At 41.7% G+C, this 19,578-nt stretch overlaps 2 protein-coding genes across 2 annotated transcripts; one reads left to right on the top strand and one right to left on the bottom strand.

Moving 5' to 3' along the window:
* Positions 1 to 1,738: 1,738 nt before the first annotated feature.
* NDUFA11 (NADH:ubiquinone oxidoreductase subunit A11) lies at positions 1,739 to 8,417 on the bottom strand. Its single transcript, XM_014062960.2, has 4 exons — positions 8,226 to 8,417; positions 3,900 to 3,992; positions 2,220 to 2,342; positions 1,739 to 2,086 (listed from the first exon to the last, which is right to left on the bottom strand). The coding sequence occupies exons 1-4, from the start codon at positions 8,305 to 8,307 to the stop codon at positions 1,974 to 1,976; spliced, it is 411 nt and encodes a 136-aa protein (XP_013918435.2). The 5' UTR covers positions 8,308 to 8,417; the 3' UTR covers positions 1,739 to 1,973.
* Positions 8,418 to 8,824: 407 nt separating this feature from the next.
* VMAC (vimentin type intermediate filament associated coiled-coil protein) lies at positions 8,825 to 15,563 on the top strand. The gene is made up of 2 exons (XM_014062945.2): positions 8,825 to 9,075; positions 11,258 to 15,563. Exons 1-2 carry the CDS (start codon positions 8,825 to 8,827, stop codon positions 11,604 to 11,606), a joined length of 600 nt encoding a protein of 199 aa, XP_013918420.2. The 3' UTR covers positions 11,607 to 15,563.
* The last annotated feature ends 4,015 nt before the right edge of the window (positions 15,564 to 19,578 follow it).

Genomic DNA, 19,578 nt, shown 5'->3' on the forward strand with positions numbered 1-19,578 from the left:
CTGGGTTGTGAGTATCCCCAGAGCAGTGGTGGGATTCAAATAATTTAACAACCGGTTCTCTGCCCCAATGACCAGCTGGGTAGGCATGGCCCGGTGGTCATGTGACCATGTGGGCATAGCCAACTCAAAGTCACTCACATCGATGGGTGCTTTGCTTTAGCTGTTACAATGTAATAAGGGTTAACCAGAGAAGCAGTTTCTGTAAGCAGGGCAATAAAGATTAGGCTAGAAACAACACCAGAACATTTCCTTCCTGCCTTCCTTACAGGATTAGCCTTGTAAAAGTGGAAAAAACCAAAAGATTTCTTCCAACAACCAGTTCTCCAAACTGCTTAGAAAGTTAACAACCGGTTCTCCCGAATAGGTGCGGACTGGCTGAATCCCACCACTGCCCCAGAGAGAACTATCGTAACTTTGAATGGCCACCAAGTGACCAGTTACAAGTTGAGGCATACCGTAGAACCTCTGGTCACGACCATAATTCATTCCATAACTTTGGTCGCTACCCGATATGGTCATGACCCGAACGGAACCAAAATTAATGCAGCAGCCACACGTGGGTCGCTGTTGTTTGTAAACAAACAACAGGAAATTTGGCACTTACAAGAAAACCCCAATTTGGTTGTAGTCAGAAGTGTTTGTGACCAGAGGTTCTACTAGTACCTGTACTAGTAACAATTTGCCTGAAATATCCAGCTTTCAGAATATGACAATATTTTTTGATATGAACCATTCTGCATTTTTGCTTCTACCGATTATTGCAGACTGTATAGCTACATATCAGTGGTGTGATTCAATTTTTTTTACTACCGGTTCTGTGGGCGTGGTTTGGTGGGTGTGGCAGGGCAAGGATACTGTAAAATCTTCATTCCCTCCCGATCAGCTGGGACTCAGGAGGCAGAGAATAGATGTTATTTACTGGTTCTCCGAACTACTCAAAATTTCCACAACTGGTTCTCCAGAACTGGTCAGAACCTGCGGAATACCACCTCTGCTATGTGTACTGCCTCTCGGCTATAGAGCCCAGAACCTACCTGGGAAGAACCGGCTCCACCACAAAACCGCGGTTGACTAAAGCGCGCTCGACGAAACCGTGTACCTGACGTCATCACAGCGCGACGAAAACAGCACGCTGTGAGCGGTAAAGCTAAAATTAACGCGTAAACCTAAACCTAACCCCCCCAAACCTAATCCTAAACCTAACCCTAAACCTAACCCTTAACCTAACCCTAAACCTAACCCTTAACCTAACGCTAAACCTAACGCTAACCCTTAACCTAACCCTAACCCTTAACCTAACCCTAACCCTAACCCTTACCTTTACGTGAATCGGCTTGCTTTTTAAAGTGCCCTTTTTTCTCCACGGTTGTTGTTGTCGCGCTGCTGATGACATCAGCGACGCGCTTTAATCGGGCGCGCTTTAGTGGACCGCGGTTTTGTCGTGCCACGGGAAGAACCAACCTAGGAAATTCATGACTATATGGAATACCTATGTGGAGAAGCAACCCAGTTCTGAATACTAGGAAAAGCAAGTAAAGGAAAAAGCCCCCAGTCTTATTGTGAGCTTCCTGGAAACATATCTGAGTAGGACCTATAGGAAACAAACACAATCAGTTGCGCCTTGGTCCAATCCAGTAGAGTCCCTTTCATGTTTTGTATGTCCAATATTGTCATCCAGCTCAATCCTGAGGAAGCCATTTTTAGGCGGGAAAGCGAAGCATAGAAATGAACAATAAACTATCCAAACACAATTATTTATTTGGATATAAGTTCCTCTCAGAACAGACAATTCACCACTTCATTATATGTACAAATTATGTCAATATCCTTCAATTATTACTAAATATTTATATATCATTTGGAAGCCCCGTGAGCTTCAATCGGTGACTAGCAACTGTACTTACGACAATGCTTTTATATATGATAAAAGAAGACAGAGAAGGACATCTGCTTTTACAATTAGGAAGTCCATGTTATTTTTCAGGATATATATAAAAATTCCAGCCTTCCCGTCTGACAACTTTGGCAAAAGCTCCCAACATACCAAGGCCAAGGCAAGATGAAGTGCCGATAAGAAAATTCTTTTCTGAAGAGGGAGAAAACAAGCATTAATTAGATCACAGGCTATAGATCAAGTCTTATAATTATTAAGTTCAAAACCCAAAATCTCCATTGAGTACTTTAAAAAAAAAAAAATCAACGGCATGACCAATACTAACTTTTGGCTCCTATCATTATCCCCGATGCACATCCTCCAATAAAGTAATTCATTGGGTCTTCTGGGGCACCTCGAAGCTCACCACTGATGCAAGATGTTGCCCCAAAAACTGCCCCTAGGGTGGCTATGGAGGGAAAAAAGTAGAAGCAGGAAAATGATTTGTCAATTTCTGCAAATCCAGCAATTTCTTTTGGCTAACAGTCTTCTAACAATCAAAACAGCACCTCTTCTACATGGACATGATTATTTTATCAGTATAAAGGGGTGGAAGAGCTCAATTATAATAGTAAAATTAGCTCCCCTGTTTCCCTGAAAATAAGACCTTACCAGATAATAAGCCCACTCAGGCTTTTGAGCGCATGGGCTAAAATAAGCCCTCCCCCCCAAAATAAGCTCTCCTTGAAAATATTTAAACGCATGCGCACCTGGTGCCCGCCATTTCCTCTGGTTGCTTGCCGTGCAAACAACACGAGGTAAAGAGGCGAGGCCGGAGGGGACGAAAGGGAAGGGGGAACATGCCCTATGCACCCCACATGCCCTTGCCTAATGGCCATTCCCACAACCATACCCACCACGCCCGTTCTGTCATGCTAATGGCTGCCACAAAAAGAGTGGCAGGCCCAGCGATGCGCAACACAGCAGCAGACATGAGGTGACCACACTCACTGCCTCCTACAACCTCAAAAATAATAAGACTTCCCCGAATATAAGGACAAGTGCTTATTTCGGGGATCAAAAGAAAATAAGAGCCTGTGTTATTTTCAGGGAAACACGGTAGGATGGGAACAAGAGGAACACAGGATATTTCTTGCCCTAAAATAGGCTATTTTATATTAACGGCTTAGCATGAAATCGACTGGGAGAACCCTTTCTAAAGTTTCACCTAATGATGTCAAAAACATTTTATTTAGTTGAAAGAATGTCAGTGAAAATATGTAAAATTATTGCTGAGCATAGAAGAGGCTATCTTGGAGGGGTTTTGAGGTCTTCCAAGATGCTCAAAACAAAACATTCCACAAAATTTGTTTGTGAAACAGTTTGAAATAAAAACGCCACTATTGGAAATCCTGTTGTTTTCAGCTAAGGGCTGTTCTCATCCCAAGTCATTACTGAAAAGGCAGTGCTCCATCTGTGAGCAGCTGTCCCCAATATTTTTGTGCAGGGGCATTGTGGGAAAAGCACACAACTTTCAAAGGGCTCCTTCAGAAGGAGGGATGTACTCCCCTCCTGAATGTTAGCATCTCTTGAACAAAACAAATTAAAATGCATTAATTGTTTACTAAAATCTATCCATGAGCTTACAAATCCAATACAAATTAGTACCCGAACAGGGATTTAAGAATTTTTGAACTCCTAGGTTTGATTTTATTATTATAAGAGCTCTGATTTAATCATAAGATTTTTTTTTTTAGAAAAATATGAGTAAATTAAATTTGAAACTTTTAAAAACAGAGACATATGTATAAATCAAACAGGGTCTAAAAAACGAAATACAAATGAAAACGAAACCTTGAATACTTTGCACATTGTTTTAAGCCAGGCTCTGTTCACATAAGAGAATTAGGATCAAACATGATTTACAACCACAGTGCTTTCATTCATATAACATATGCTAAGCCACAACCCAATAAGCTGTACTGATTTGCCTTTGAATGCCACTAACCAAAGAAACAGGCCTTACCCATTGTGACAGTGGATTTGGCTACTCTCATAAGTCCTTCTAGGTATGTGTCTGGCGAGTACAGAATTACATGGTAAGTTGAACCAATGAGGCCTACAGGAAGATGGAAAAAAAGTGGATGACAAAGAAGGTTAATGGTACCAGCAACAACAAAACCTTTTATTATTTTAAAATTAGGAAAGTAAAGAGATTATAATTAACTATTTTTCCTTCATTGGCAATCTCATAAACATAATACATGTACATATAAGGAATACAGGCCATCCTCAACTTACGACCACAATTGAGCCCAACATTTCTGTTGCTAAATGAGACATTTGTTAAGTGACTATTGTCCTGTTTTACGACCTTTCTTGCCACGTTTCTTAAGTGAATTACGGCAGTTGCTAATAAAAACAGTTAAGTGAATCTGACTTCTCCGATTGCAAAAGGTGTTAACATGACCTCAAGACACTACAACCGTCATAAATAGGAGTCAGTTGCCAAGCATCTGAATTTTGATCACGCGACCATGGGGATGCTAGAATGGTCATAAGTGTGAAAAATGATCATGTCACTTTCAGTGCCGTTGAACTTTGAATGGTCACTAAATGATCTGTTATAAGTTAAGGATTACCAATACTGTGCCTATTCATGTTACTCTACCAAAATCTAATTATTAATGGATAAAACCATGCAATTTTACGATACTGAATATGGATTAAAACAGGGCAGCACCACGAGCCTGCAAATGACAATTTGTCCTCAGATGGGGCTGGGCTCTTTACAGTATCCTTCTCAATCTGATGTTCTCCTGAGCTAATGATTATTGAATTTAAGAACCAAGGAAAATCTATCTATCCTGTGAAATTATCTTTAAAAAAGTTAAAATATAAAAGTAACATTGAGACCAAACATACTTGAAGCCAAAGGTAAAGAAACACATTTATTTTGTCAGATACACACACAGAGAGATTATAAATCTTATTGGCATGTATAAGCTTGCATATAATAGCAAATTTAATCAATATATGGAATTAGATTTGTTAAATGATTTCAGAGGAATCATAATACTTACCTATTTTGGAAATTAGGTATTGTTTGTATTGAATGTTAATAATCTACTATTGGGGTAGTTTTTTTGAGGTTTTGGGGAAAAAACCATCAATGTGTTTTCATTTTAAAACTAACACTGTATTTTCAGTAAACCTTCATTGGCTTTTTTCAAAGGTTTCAATATGATATCTGAGAAGAGGGATCTTTTGTCATTCATGGGGGCAGCAAAATAGATTAACTGGAGTCATTCCCACCTGGCTGAAATCAAGATTTTTATTTTTATTTATTTTTACCCTGCCTTTATTTTTACAAACAACCCAAGGGAGTGGACATATCTAGCACACTTTCCTCCTCCTATTTTCCTTACAACCAGCACCCTATGATATGGGTTGGCTAAAAGAGTGTGACTGGCTTTCGTGGCTAAGACGGTACTTGAACTCAGTCTCTTGCTTTCTAGCCTGGTGCCTTATCCACTAGACCAGTGATGGTAAACCTTTTTCGTGCATGTGCGTGCCCTCCCCCCGTGCATGCCCATGCAATCCCCCTCCCCCTCACTTTTGGCACACAATGGCATGGTGTGCCAGTTTTTTTCCTCTCCCCAGGCTCCAGACGTTTTCTAGGAGCCTAGGAAGGCAAAAATGGCCTCTTCCACTCCCTTCCCCCAACAGGCCCTCTGGAGGCCAGAAATGGCCCATTTTTCGATTTCTGGGTTGCCCGCAGGGTCGTTTTTCACCCTCCGGAGGGTGAAAAACAGCCAAAAATGAAGGCCAAAATCAGCTGGAGTTGACAGGGCAACGCCTTGTGTGCCCTAAGAAATGGCTCCATGTGCCACCTGTGGCACGTGTGCCATAGGTTCGCCATCACAGCACTAGACCAAAGTGAGTATGAATGTTTTAAAGCACGCAAGCTTCCAAAATCATGTTTGTCAATGGCGCAATATGGCCCTTATACTCAGCTAAGACCCCAAGTGCGATGGGAAGAAGCAGCAGCGGCATAACTTGTAAGTTATGACTGGGAGCTATATCTCCTGCAATCAGTATGTGGGTATGGAAGAATTTACAATGAGAACAATGACCTTGCAATGTACAGGTAGTCTTCAAATTACAATCATAATTAAGCCCAAACTTTCTGTTGCTAAGGAAGGCAGTTGTTAATTTTGAATTTCGCCCCATTTTATGGCCTTTCTTGTCACAGCTGTTAAGTGAATAATGGCAGTTATTAACACAATTGCTAAATGAATCTGGCTTTCCCATTGACTTTGCTTGTCAGAAGGTCACAAAAGGTGATCACATGACCCTGGGAGGCTTCAACCATCATCAATATAAGTCAGTTGCCAAGTGTCTGAATTCTGATCACATGACCACAGGGATTCTGCAATGGTCATAAAACAGTCCTAAGTCACTTTTTTTCAATGATGTTGTTGCTTTGGACAGTCACTAAATGAACTGTTGCAAATCGAGGACTACCTGTACCTGCATTTGCTCTTCCATGGATATTTTTTCTTAAAAAAAAGACAGATATACAAAAGGAGAGAGTTGAACAAAGGATCTCCACTCTCCTGGGACAGCTGCTGTGCAAGGACTATTGAACCCAGCAAATGAATGGGAGAGGCAGTCCCACCAACAGACTATTGGAGCCCAGCAGGCCTGGAATGACGACTCTCTCCATGCCATACAGACCTTCAGCATGGAGATCTTTTCAGGAAAAACGTTTTTTTCTGTCGGGATGTCTAGGACCAGTTTCAGCCGTCCTCTGGGATGGGTTGAGAAAGAGATGGAGATTATGCTGTGAGGACATAGACCTTGTGTACCCCAAGGTACCATCTTAGGCCTGGTGCTCTTCAATATCTTCATAAATGACTTTGATGAGGGAATAGAAGGGAAACTCATCAAATTTGCAGATGACACTAAGCTGACAGGAATAGCCAACATCACAGAAGACAAGCTCAGGATCCCAAAAAATCTTGACAGACTTGAACAATGGGCCTGATCCAACCAAATGAAATGTAATGAGGAGAAAAACAGGAATAAATAAAGCTGCAAATACAGATTAGGCGAAACCTGGCTCAAAAACATTAACGGCAAGAGGGACTTTGGAGTCTTAGTGAACGATCACTGAAACATGAGCCAGCAGTGTGCGGTAGCAGCAAAAAAAAAAAGCTAATACGATCCTTAGTTGTGTAAACAAGAGGCACAGAATCAAAATCACGTGAAGTATTAGTCCCGCTTTCTAAATCCTTAGTAAGGCCACAGCTGGAATATGCATCCAGTTTTGGTCACCCCGTTACCAAAAAGATGTTGAGATTTTGGGGAAAGTGCAAAGTGCAAAGAAGAGCAAGTAAGTTGATTAAAGGCCTGGAGACATATGAAAAACAGTAGCAGGATTTGGATGGTCTAGAGAAAAAAGGACAAGGGATGACATGATAGCAGTATTTCAGTATTTTAGAGGTTGCCACAAAGAAAAGGGGAGTCAACTTATTTTCCAAAAGCACCAGAAGGCAAGACAAGAAACAATGGATAGAAACTAATCAAGGAGGAAAGCAACCTGGAATTAAGGAGAAACTTCCTAACAGTAAGAGCAATTAACCAGTGGAATGACTTGCTTTCAGAAGTTGTGGTTGCTCCATCACTGGAGACTTTTAAGAAGAGATTGAACCAACCATTTGTCTGAAATGGTTTAGGGTCTCCCACTTGAGCAGGAGGTTGGACTAGAAGACCTCCAGGGTCCCTTCCAACTCTTTTATTCCGTTAGTTCATACAGACTACTGTAATTGGCTCCAACTGGCAATGGTTCTTGTTTCCTAGCCCATGAATGAGAATATTTTCTCTTCTCAGAGAAAACATCTTCTCAGATATCGCATCATCTCAGAGAGCAAGTTTGGTCTAATGGTTAAAGCACCAGGCTAGATGTTCCTGATCAGGGGCATGCAGCTTGCTTCCAGAAGTTGTGGGTGCCCCATCACTGGAGGCTTTTAAGAAGAGACTTAAGTGGGCAGCCCCTTGTCTGAAATGGGTAGCCTGCCAGAGAAGGGGGCTGGACTAGATGACCTCCAAGTTCCCTTCCAGCTCTATTCTGATTGACAGGTCCTTAACGGATATTACGTAGGACGTCCCCCAGGGCGGCGCAAGGAGGCTGTGTGGACGAGCCCACATGAAACCTCGACGGCGACGGAGGTTCAAGGACGGGGGAATCTTTCCTGTCCTGATTCCCGGGTGGATTCGCAGCTAATTCCCGAGTAAAAACAGCGAAGAGGAGCCCCACAGTAACAGCCCGTCTCAGTTCGGTTCTCACCGGTAAGGGCCCCGAGGCGCCCCGCAAGCCAGGTCTTGCGGAAACAGTTAGTGTCGTCCAGAATCTCCCTGTGCACGCTCATGTTGACACCGACCGCGGCGACGGGCACAAGTATCACGAGATTTCACCAAGGACGCTACCTAGGTCCTTGTCTCGCGAGAGCATGGAGAGCCAAAGTTATACACGGGCCAATGGCAACTCTGGGTTCGTAAGAATTGGACGGGGTTAGGGGAAAGTAGGCGCGGCCTTACTGACGATTGGGGGCGTGGCTCGTCCCGTCAGAATAATCGATTGGTTTGTGGGTGTGGCTTCGCATGATTTCTATTGATAGATACTTGGGCGGTAAAGGGGAGTAAGGCCGCGTGTGCTTTGTTTCCCCTCCTCTTGACCGCCTACTTGGGGCGGGGCGTCGTACCGGCCCGACTGGAACCTCAAGTCTGACACAGCTTCAGTCAAGGGACTGTAATAGGAGGCGTGGGCCCATTTGTCATTCTCTTAGGACTTATTAGTGTGGCCTCACTTCTGATTGGTCAGCCCGAATGAAGGGCGGGGCGAGATTGCTTTGTGTGAGGGTGTGACTTGCCTTCCCATTGGCTACGATGCGCGGGCGGTGGGCGGGGCGTCCCCGGGCCTCCTCGTCGTCGTCCATGATGTCTTCATCTTCGCCGCCGACGCCGGTCCAGATTCGCGAGGCTAACGCGCATTTGGCCGCCTTGCATGGGCGGGTTGCAGAGCTGGAGCGGCGTTTGGCAGCTGCGGAGCGCACGGTGCACGGCCAGGCTGAGAGCCTCATCCGGAAGGATGCCGAGATGCGCCGGGCGGTGCTCGGGCTTCGGGAGGGCAAGGACAGGTACTGACCTCGGAAGAGGACTAGAACCTTGGTTAGAGTGACTTCGTAATTAGGGAACGAATAAAAGGTTTTGCAGAGAACTTATTTGACTGCCATTCGCTTTTTTCTCTATGAAGCTGGTCCTCTCAATATTACTGAGCTTTCGGTGGGAGCTGCATAATATATATTTTTGGGGTGGGGGGGGCTTTTCTCCTCTCTCAATCTTGCTAAACAATCTGTCATTATTTCTCAGGATTAGGAAATCATTGGACTGTGAAAGCAAATAGCTGTGTGTGCTAAATTTCATGGTAGGAAATAGCTATCCCAGCTGGAACAAATTAATAGGAAAAGTGAGGCCAGTTTGAGTTTGGGGAGGCTGTGGATAGGAAAGCACTCTAGGCATCTTTTCCTGTTGGATAGCAATTGTGTAATTGTTCCACTGTGCTTCAGGCGAGCTGAAAAATTCAGGACCAGGTAGAAATCCTTTCAAATGCATTATTTCCAGGTTTATAACACAGGCAACCAAGGACTTCCCTATTACTAGCAAACCCATCTAATAACATCTTGCATACGATCATCATCATTCTAATGGATACTTTCATCTCTAGCTTATGGCTCTATCTTAGGAAAAAGGATTTAAACATAATTTTACCAGTCCTTTCTAACATCATATATTTATTTGTATATATTTTAATTTAGACTCTGCTCATCTTACTCTCAGAGTGACTCTGACAGGTATAACAGTTAAAATATAAAAACATAAAAGTCACGTATACTCTTTGACTTAATGACAGTTTGTTTTAGCAATCGTTCAAAACAGCACTGAAAAAAATGACTTTCAACTAGTCCTTCATACTTAGAACTGTTGCAGCCAGCATCCCTGTGATCACAAGAACGGAATTTGGGCACTTGGCAATCAGCATGTATTTAGGATGGTTGTAGAGTTCTGGGGTCACATGATCATCCATTTTTGACCTCCCCAGTTAGTTTCCAACAAGCAAAGTCAATGGGAAGCTGGATTTGCTTAATGACCACATGATTCCTTTAACAACCAATGTGAGTTGCCTAGTATAGGTATAGTATAGGTATAGTATAGGTATAGTATAGGTATAGTATAGGTATAGTATAGGTATAGTATAGGTATAGTATAGGTAGGCATAGTATTGTATTGTATAGTATAGTATAGGTATAGCCTTTATTGTCATTGTACATCATGTATATAACGAAATTGGTTTTAGCCTCACTGCTGCAATACATGACAACAAATACAAACAACATAAATAGTATAAAGAATAATCCCTATGCAAATAATTAGGAAAAGAAAGAAAAAGAAAAACTAGTCATATGTTTCCACATATGCATGGAGTGATTGTCGTTGTGTTTAAGAGTCTGACAGCCCAAGGAAGATAAACTATATTTAAACCTATTTATTCAGTTGGCTATTCTTTGAAGTTTTCTGCCCGATGGTAGAAGTGCGAAGAGACACTGAACAGAGTGTGAATTGTCTCTGAGTATCTTCCTTACTCTGCTCAAGCAGTGAGACCTAGCAATGTCATCCAGTGGTGTTAGAGGGCAATCAATGGTTTCTTGTGCTGAATTGATCACTCTCTGTAGTGCCTTCCTGTCAACGGCAATTAAACCAGCTTACCATACTGTGATTCAGTATGTGAGGACACTTTCTATCGTGGACGGATAGAAAAAGGTCATCAGCCTTTGTTCCACCTGATTAATGGCTAATGACTACAGCAAAAACAGACATAAATTTGGGTGCAACTGACATAATGGCTGCCTTGCTTTACAACAGAGGTTCTGGTCCCGATTGTATTCGTAATTTGAGGACTACCTGTGAAGATGCAATATATCAATAGAAGGGAGCCAAGTCAAACAAGGATAAAAAAGTTTAAAGGCAGGGTTGAGGGGCTTCAATGCGCTGACCACCCCCACGGTTGTGAGCCCTTTGCAAGTTAGCAGAGCCGGTCTTCAGACTCTTTCAAAAAGGCCCACCTCACCTCTAGGGAAGGATGTTTCAGAAAGTGGGAGGAAAACAGCAGGGAAAGCTCTTTTCCTAGATCCTGCCAGTTGAAATTCTTTTTAACTACTGTATTCCGTAAGACACGTTCTCTGCCTGATCAGGTGGGATGGGACAATATGAGGTGGATAAAATGGTTCCTCGGGTAACCTGTTGTTGATTTTTCCTCCAAAGGGAAATTGCCATCTTGGAGGAAAAGCTGCAGTCTTCTGAACAACATGCACAAAAACTGTTAAACGTGATCCAGGAAAAAGACAGTTTGATAACGCAACTGAGGCACAGGAGCCGCCTGCTGACCAAGATCTGTCGTAGCCGCCCAGTCCTGGATAATCTCTTGGCATACATGGCGGAAGGGGAGCAGCTGAGTCCTGTCCTTGGGGCACAAAGTGACGCCAATTCACCAGATCACAATCTGTCCCTGGAGACAAACTGTATCCCAGACCTGGATTTGGACACCAAAGACTTTTCACTTGGGGATGACGAACAGGATTCAGACAAGACTTTGTTTGGGACAACAGTGTAAACGGACAAGATACTTGATTCCCATATCTGAAGCCTCTTTTTTTTAAAAAAAGTTCCTTTTTGAGTAGGGTAATACCACTTTTAAAAAAAACTGACCTGTTCATGCTGGAGATGACAAAGTGACTATTTTTAAACCAGCCACTCTAGTAATAGTTTTGTGTATCAGCAAATTTTTTTGAGTTTGTGGCTTAAAAATCATGCCTTTTTCTTCCTACACCCCTTAATTGGATGTAGGGTGCCTGAATCTCTAGGACAAATTATGACAGTCCCGGCATCTTCCAATATTGGTTATATTTATAGTTGTGGGAGATGTAGGGTAGTACTCCAGATTTCCTAATCCCACTTTTGAGAATATTAGTACAGCCTTTATTGTCATTGTACATCATGTATACAACAAAATTGGTTAAGAGAAGCAGGTATCTAAAGGGAAGCTGCTAACTTAAATTAGCATTATTCTAAACAAGGTTGCCACCGCTGCTCTCTCTTTCCCTATCTCACAATATTTTTTGGCTATATCCAGCCAAAACCAGCAGCAGTTTTTTGGGAGTAGGACAGGCTAAATTATTTAAAATATAAAATGCACAAATCATGCCTTTGTTTGATAGGCTTGGAAATCCCACAATTAGAAAGATTAAAAGGAGAATGTTACCTAGATGCCACTATCTTTTTAAGAACCATAACTAAGGCTGGAATCCTGGAGTCCAGTCCTGTTAATACAGGTAGTCCTCAACTTACAACCATTCATTTAACAACCATTTGAAGTTAAGACGGTTGTGTGGGGAAAAAAGGGACTGTCAATCGGTTCTTACGCTTATGACCGTTGCAGTATCTTTGCAATGTTGCGATTGAAATTTGGACATTTGGCAATCAGCATGTATTTATGATGGTTGCCAAAATCCCAGGGTCATGTGATCACCATTTTCAGTCTTCTAAAGGGACTTCCAACAAGCAAAGTCAAGGGGGAAAGCTGGATTTGCTTAATGACCATGGCAAAAAATGGGATGCAATTCACTTAACAACCCCATTACTTTGTGAGTGAGGTTGCACTCCCAATTGTGGTCATAGGTTGAGGACTTCCTGCATTCATTTCTACCGATTGTGGTAAAAGATTACTTCCTTTCATTGGGCAGCTTCATCTCCCTTCAAGGTTTACCCCTTAAACAATCTTACTGAAGTTTTTTTTTTCCTAATGGAGTAATTCTAAGTCTAAATGCATCTTCTGCTTGCTTGTGACTGAATCCATCTTCAACCTGCATAGGCAATTTTTTTTAGGAGGGGCAAAATCACAGAGAATAGGAAACTTCTTTTTCAGCCTGTTTGGCTAACCCACAGGAACGAGCACAGAATTTCAGCTTGGAAGTACCGCATCTGCTTCCTTGAGCAGGAAAAGGAATTCAGCCATCTTTTATTTATGGCCTTATTGGTGGTTAGGCCTTCTCCATGGCGGGTATGAGCAATAGCACTTAGACTTATATACTGCATAGTGCTTTACAGCAGCGGTCTCCAACCTTTTCAGTTCAGCGGACTGGCGGAAGCAGCAGTGAGGGAAAGGGGATGTGGCGCATGTGCAATGTTTCACAAATGCAGCTTCACACACGCTCACCTCTTCCAAGGCCCGGTTACAAACAGCTTGCAGACTGGCACCGGACTGCGGACTGGGGACCTCTGCTTTACAGCACTTTCTGTATGGTTTACAATGTCAGCCTATTGCCCCCAACAATCTGGGTCCTCGTTGTACCGACCTCGGAAGGATGGAAGTTTGAGTCAACCTTGAGCCAATCAGGATCAGACTCCAGACTGCGGGCAGAGTCCGCCTGAAATACTGCATTCTGACAACTGCACCACCAGGCATTACTGTACCTGTTCTTAGAGTAGGTCACTTGTCTCTTTAAAAAGCATAAGCAGTGACTGACTGTGAGAGCTTTTAAGCTCTTAAGTGTTTCCCAACCTTAGCAACTTTAAAATGTGTGCACTTCAACTCCCAGAATTCTCTGGCTAGCTTGCCAGTTTCTTTCCAAGCCTATGAATCAGTCAGGAAAGATCAGAGCCTATGATTTTAGCTTCTCAGTGGGGGAGAAAAAAGACTGGTTTATTTTTAACACTAGTAATTTTGTGTCAGAAATGTTACCCTAAGCTTGCTAAAAAAAAATATATTGAGAACTTCTCTTGAGTTAACTCAGATGCATTTTCTGGTGAAAACCTGGAAGTTGCTTCATCTTTTGGATATTTTCCTTGTCTGCCTTCTCGGCCAAGCACATTATTACTTAATAGTTCAAAATATAGGAAACTGGCAACCAATGTGTTTTTAATAGTCCCCCTACCCATCAGAATTGAACAAGCTTGTAGGGCTGCTATAAAAGCTAAATAGTAATAATTATTATTGGCCTGGGGTAGAAAATTAAGGCGATTGTACCTTGTTTTAATTCTATCCTAACAGAAAGTGGACAGGGATTCAGAGAAGCTGTTTTTATGTGATAGCCCCATTCACTTTTGTTAAAGTGTACACTTTGGAAACAGTTTGCCTCTGTCGTGTGCAGCTCTTGAATTGGGAGTTTAAGGATTACTTGGACATTCAGACCTGAAACTCATGCCAGCTCTGGTCATTGAAGAACACGGCTGTATTAGGTTTGAACACGATAGTAAATCTGAAGCCTCCATCAGTCACCTACAGAAGGCAGGGGTAAAAAGCTGGCTGCGTTTTACAATTCAATGTCTGATGTGAATCCAGCCAAACATGAGGTACTTAACCCTCTCTAAACTCATGTTCAGTAAAGTGCTGTGCAATTGCCAGGGGTGAAAGTCAGCAGGTTCTGACGAGTTCTGGAGAGCCGGTAGCGAAAATTTTTAGTTCGGAGAACCGGCAAATACCACCTCTGGCTGGCCCCAGAGTGGGGAGGGAAATGGGGATTTTGCAGTATCTTTCCCCTGCCATGCCCACAAACCAGTAGTAAAAAAATTGAATTTCACCACTGAGTATGTTACATTACTGAACTTCCAGTCAGCCATAACCACCTGTGCAATATAGTAGTCCATTTCATACATATTTCTAAACCCGGCAAATGTGCTGATTCTTCCCTCATCTCCAGGAGATGATGTCTGTCCTATAGAGGCAGTAGCAAATCAGTGAACCTTTCAATGCACTAACTCCTTTTCAGTTGGGAGATCATTTAAAACAATAATTTCAGCTTTTAAAGGCAATGCTTCTCTACCTTGGCAATTTAAAAGATATGTGTGTTTCAGTTCCCAACTGGTTGGGGAATTCCAAGAGTTGAAGTCCACTCATCTGCAAGTTGCAAAGATTAAGGAACACTATATTAAGGCATCTTGAGCTACAGAGGAAGTAAAAGGGAAACAAAGCCCTGTGGTTCAGGCAATGTTGTGTGTGTATTTCACAAGGAAAGTAGAAATGTTTTGAGGATCCATTCAGGTAGAGTTCCCAAAATTCCACCAACCTAAACAGCCATGAAACTGCCTTGGTGTCCTCCTTAATCCCATTTCAGCCATGTAGCTTTCAAAATGGCTGAGAAGGTGATAGCAACAACATGGTTTCCCAAGATTCTGGGTTTTTTCTTCATCCAGTCTTCACCTTTCATGTCTGCCCATATGGGTGGAGTTAACGCTTGTAATCCTCTTGAGGGGAGTTGCAGATTTTCTACTGGTATTTTGGCAACCCTTTTTGTTCTATAATTTGCTGTATTTCCACAGAATAATTGATTTCTTCAATGAATAATTGCAGTCTTAAACACTCTTACGAGGAACTATCAGGCCTAAATTCTGAATACATATGTAAAGGATTTATATGTTTTATTTAATGCCTGTTACCTTTATTTTGAGTCATATATTTACTGACAACTGAAGCACCAGTTAAGTGCCTATGGGGATTTTGTTACACTAGGTCCTCGGTCTAATTTTTCTTGTTGGAAGCAAAATAATATTAAAAATATTTTGGTATACTTGATCTGTACTGTATTCTGGTGTTTTTCTCACAGTTTCTAAATGTTTTACATGGGTTAATTAAGATATGATTCCTAGCAGGAATAGAATGGGATGGAATATAATTAGAATAGAATAGAATAGAACTCTTTATTGGCAAAGTGTGATTGGAACACACAAAAAATTTGTCTGAGTTTGAGTTTAAGTTTATTTATATGCCGCCCTTTTCCCTGGGGGGACTCAGGGCGGCTCACAACCCAAAGTGATGCATATGCTCAGTGTACATAAAAGGAAAAAAAGAGGGAAAAATACATTCATCAAGAATCATAAGATACAACTCTTAGTGATAGTCATAGGTTACTAATAAGCAATCAAATCATACCAGAAAACAAAAAGAATATAAATCATAAAATACAAGCAACATGGTTATAGTCATAAGTGGGAGGAGATAGGTAATAGGAAGGATGAGAATAATAATAATACAGTCTTAGTAAACAGTTTGACTGTTGTGGGAATTAGTTGTTAAGCAGAGTGGTGGCATTTGGAGAAAAACTGACCTTTTGTCTAGTTGTTCTGGTGCGCAGTGCCCTATAGCATCGTTTTGAGGGTAGAATTTGAAACAATTTATTTCCAGAATGTGAAGGGTCTGTAGATATTTTCACAGCCCTCTTTTTGACTCGAAATACTAGAATTTTTTCAAAACTGCCTGCCTTTGTGACCATTCTCTCACATTGTTCTCTTTTTAAAAAGGCTGTCTGATCAGTTGTGGTGTGAATTTCTCCCAATAAATTTCTCAAAATTCTTGACAGCTCAAGAGTCACCTGGTTCAATTGATATAATGAAGAGCTAAATATAGCTAAACATAACTACATCTACAGATAATCCTCGAATTACAACCACAATTGAATCCAAAATTTCTGTTGCTAAGTGAGACATTTGTTAAGTGAGTTTTGCCCCGTTTTACAACTTTTCTTGCCACAGTTGTTAAGTGAATCACTGCAGCTAATAAGCTAGCAACCTGGTTGTTAAGTGAATCTGGATTCCCTATTAACTCTGCTTGTGAAAAGGTCACAAAAGGTGATCGTATATATTTGGGACACAGCAACAGTGATAAGCATGAATCAATTGCCTAGCATCTGAATTTTGATCACATGACCATGGGGATGCTACAAAGGTCATAACTGAAAATGGTCATAAGTCAGTTTTTTCAGTGCCGTTGTAAGTTTGAACAGGCACTAAATGAACTGTTGTAAGTCGAGGATTATCTGTACTGTATTTAATTTTTGTTAACTGCCCAGATCTATGGCAAATCTAGACAGCATACTAAAAAGTAGAGACATCACCCTGCCAACAAAAGTACGTATAGTCAAGGCTATGCTTTTTCCAGTTGCAATGTATGGCTGTGAAGGTTGGACCATAGGAAAGGCTGAGCGCCAAAGAATGGAGGCCTTTGAACTCTGGTGCTGGAGAAGACTCCTGCGAGTCCCTTGGACTGCAAGGGGATCCAGCCGGTCAGTCCTAGAGGAGATCAACCCTGACTGCTCTTTAGAAGGCCAGATCCTGAAGAAGAAACTCAAATTCTTTGGCCACCTAATGAGAAGGTACTTTTCTATGGTGCCTCCAGTATTAGATACAAGGAATATCTTAACAGTAAATAGGGTGGCTCTTTATGGACTGTGATGGGGGGAAGGGCTGATAGGTCATGACTGTTATTGGAGATTGCATTGACTTGCTTAACTAGCTGGCTGGGTTTCAACCATATACTTAGATGCAAGGAATGCCCTCCTTCAGGTTTCCCCCAGGGCTTGGGGTCTGGGGCCTCAGCTAGTACAGATTGCAATGATCGAATTGCTTGGCTATGTTCTCTGTACAGGATAAATTAGCCTGCTGGAGCAACTGGTTTGGTTGCTAATTCCCTATCAGGTTCACAATATTGCTTATTATACTCTGACTGACTTGATCTTACACATCGCCTTATCCAATGAGTTTGTCCTTGCCTTCCTCTCTGAGATTAATCTCCTGTTGGAAGAAATGTCCTTCTGTGTTCAGTTCCAAGTGCGGGAAAAAGACACTGGAAACATGGAGGCTGCTTGGAAAGATGGTTTAAGGGTGGACAGGATCACATGGCTTGAGCCCCTGAACAGAAAAGGGGGATCACATGCTTCCAGATGTTGGGTGAAGAAGAAAAGAGAGAAGAAGGGGCTTGCTGGTTTTTTTTATACTCTGTTCGCCCCACCTCTCTGTTTCCTGTTCCTGTGTAAGAAACGTATTCTGATTGGTTGTCAGACTCCCATGGGGCCATGCAGGGGCAACTCTCTATGTGTTTTGAGTCCCAAGTTTGATCAAGTTTCCAGATGCCATGTGGTGAGTTTCTATGGAAGGCTAGTCCTACCTTTATTATGTAAAGTAGACTTTAATGGCTCATTGACGGGGAAGGGGGGCAGGGAGCTACAGGGAGCTACTCTGTCTTTAAAAACTTGTTTCTTCCTTTTCACATCCAGGGAAATATAATATTCTGCCTTTTTAATATTTCCTAAGATATTTCATTTTTCTTGAAGAGGGGTGGGTGCTAACTTCCTACACTCCTCTTTTATTTCTCCAGTATTTTGCTCATCTTGGAGCAAAAGAGTTGGGAAAAAAACCTAGACTTTTGACCTCTCTGTCTCTAAAACACTCTTTTCCATTCCTTTCTTTGCTATAAACTGTAAATGTATTATTAAATATACAGGTCACATTATCTTTGTCTTAATATATAACCATTAACCTGAATTGTTCATTTATACCTATGCTGTTGTAAGGAGTTCTTCTAAATAATCCTTTATTTGGACACACAAAATGTCACTATCTGCTTTTCTCAAAGTGTTGTATTTTATTCTCTACTTTTGATACTGCTTGCTAACTCTTAAGCCTCTATATTTTCAGATAGTTCTCAACGTACAACTGTAATTGAGCTTGGAATTATGGTCACTAGTCATGTTAAGCAGATCCTCACTGGGGCTGCTGTGACATCCATATTATAGGTAAATATTACTTGAGTCTGATGATGTGCTGAGTCAAAACATACTGTAACACGGGCAATGGTAGAATAACATTAGAAATAACAAAGGCAGCTTTCTCCAATTTGCTAATTCCTAAATGTTTTGGGATCAGAACTCATAGAATCCCCATTTTAGATAGATTTCAGGAGTTCTTGTTGCAAAACACCAGGGTGGGAAAAGTTGCCCGGCAAAAACAGGACCTGTTGGATTGTCAAAAAACAACAACAACAAAAAAAAAACAGTCCTCTCTCGGTACATGGTAAAATTAAAATTTCTGGGCACGAAAGTTGCTGACAATTGCTAATTGACATCAGGCGATAGTCCTCCCCATCAGACAACAAAGAAAGCTCTTGAGATGGTTCCAAGCTAATCTTTCCCTCTGATACAGAGCTGTGTTACTTATAAATAAGCAAAAGTAAAATGCATAAGCAAAACATAACCATAAACACATAAAAAAAGTAAATATAAATGGGGACGCCCCCTTAGGGACTTCTTAAGAAATGTGTAAGGTCCATGGTAGACAGTTTAAGGTAAAAGGTGTGGGGGTTAGAGGAACCAACAACAGGATCAGGTAGAGTGTTCCAGACTTTCCAGCAGATTACATTTAGTTTGTATCTATTGATAGCCTTTGTGTTATTGGGGTTGAAATTAGCAATAGCAATAGCAGTTAGACTTATATACTGCTTCGTAGGGCTTTCAGCCCTCTCTAAGTGGTTTACAGAGTTGCCCCCAACAACAATCCGGGTCCTCATTTTACCCACCTCGGAAGGATGGAAGGCTGAGTCAACCTTGAGCCGGTGAGATTTGAACAGCCGAACTGCAGTCAGCTGAAGTAGTCTGCAGTGCTGCACTCTTAACCACTGCGCCACCTCGGCTCATTAAATTAAAGTAGTCCTTAACAGGTAGGACGTTATGGCAGATTATCTTGTGCAGTAAGATCAGGTGAGAACGTAGATGGTGTAGTTCAAGGTTATCCAGGCCTAAAATTTCAAGCCTGGTGGT

This window comes from Thamnophis sirtalis, unplaced genomic scaffold (genome assembly GCF_051295495.1).
Source record: "Thamnophis sirtalis isolate CommonGarterSnake01/CBP01778 unplaced genomic scaffold, rThaSir2_p1.2 scaffold_1, whole genome shotgun sequence".
Taxonomy (NCBI): Eukaryota; Metazoa; Chordata; class Lepidosauria; order Squamata; family Natricidae; genus Thamnophis; species Thamnophis sirtalis.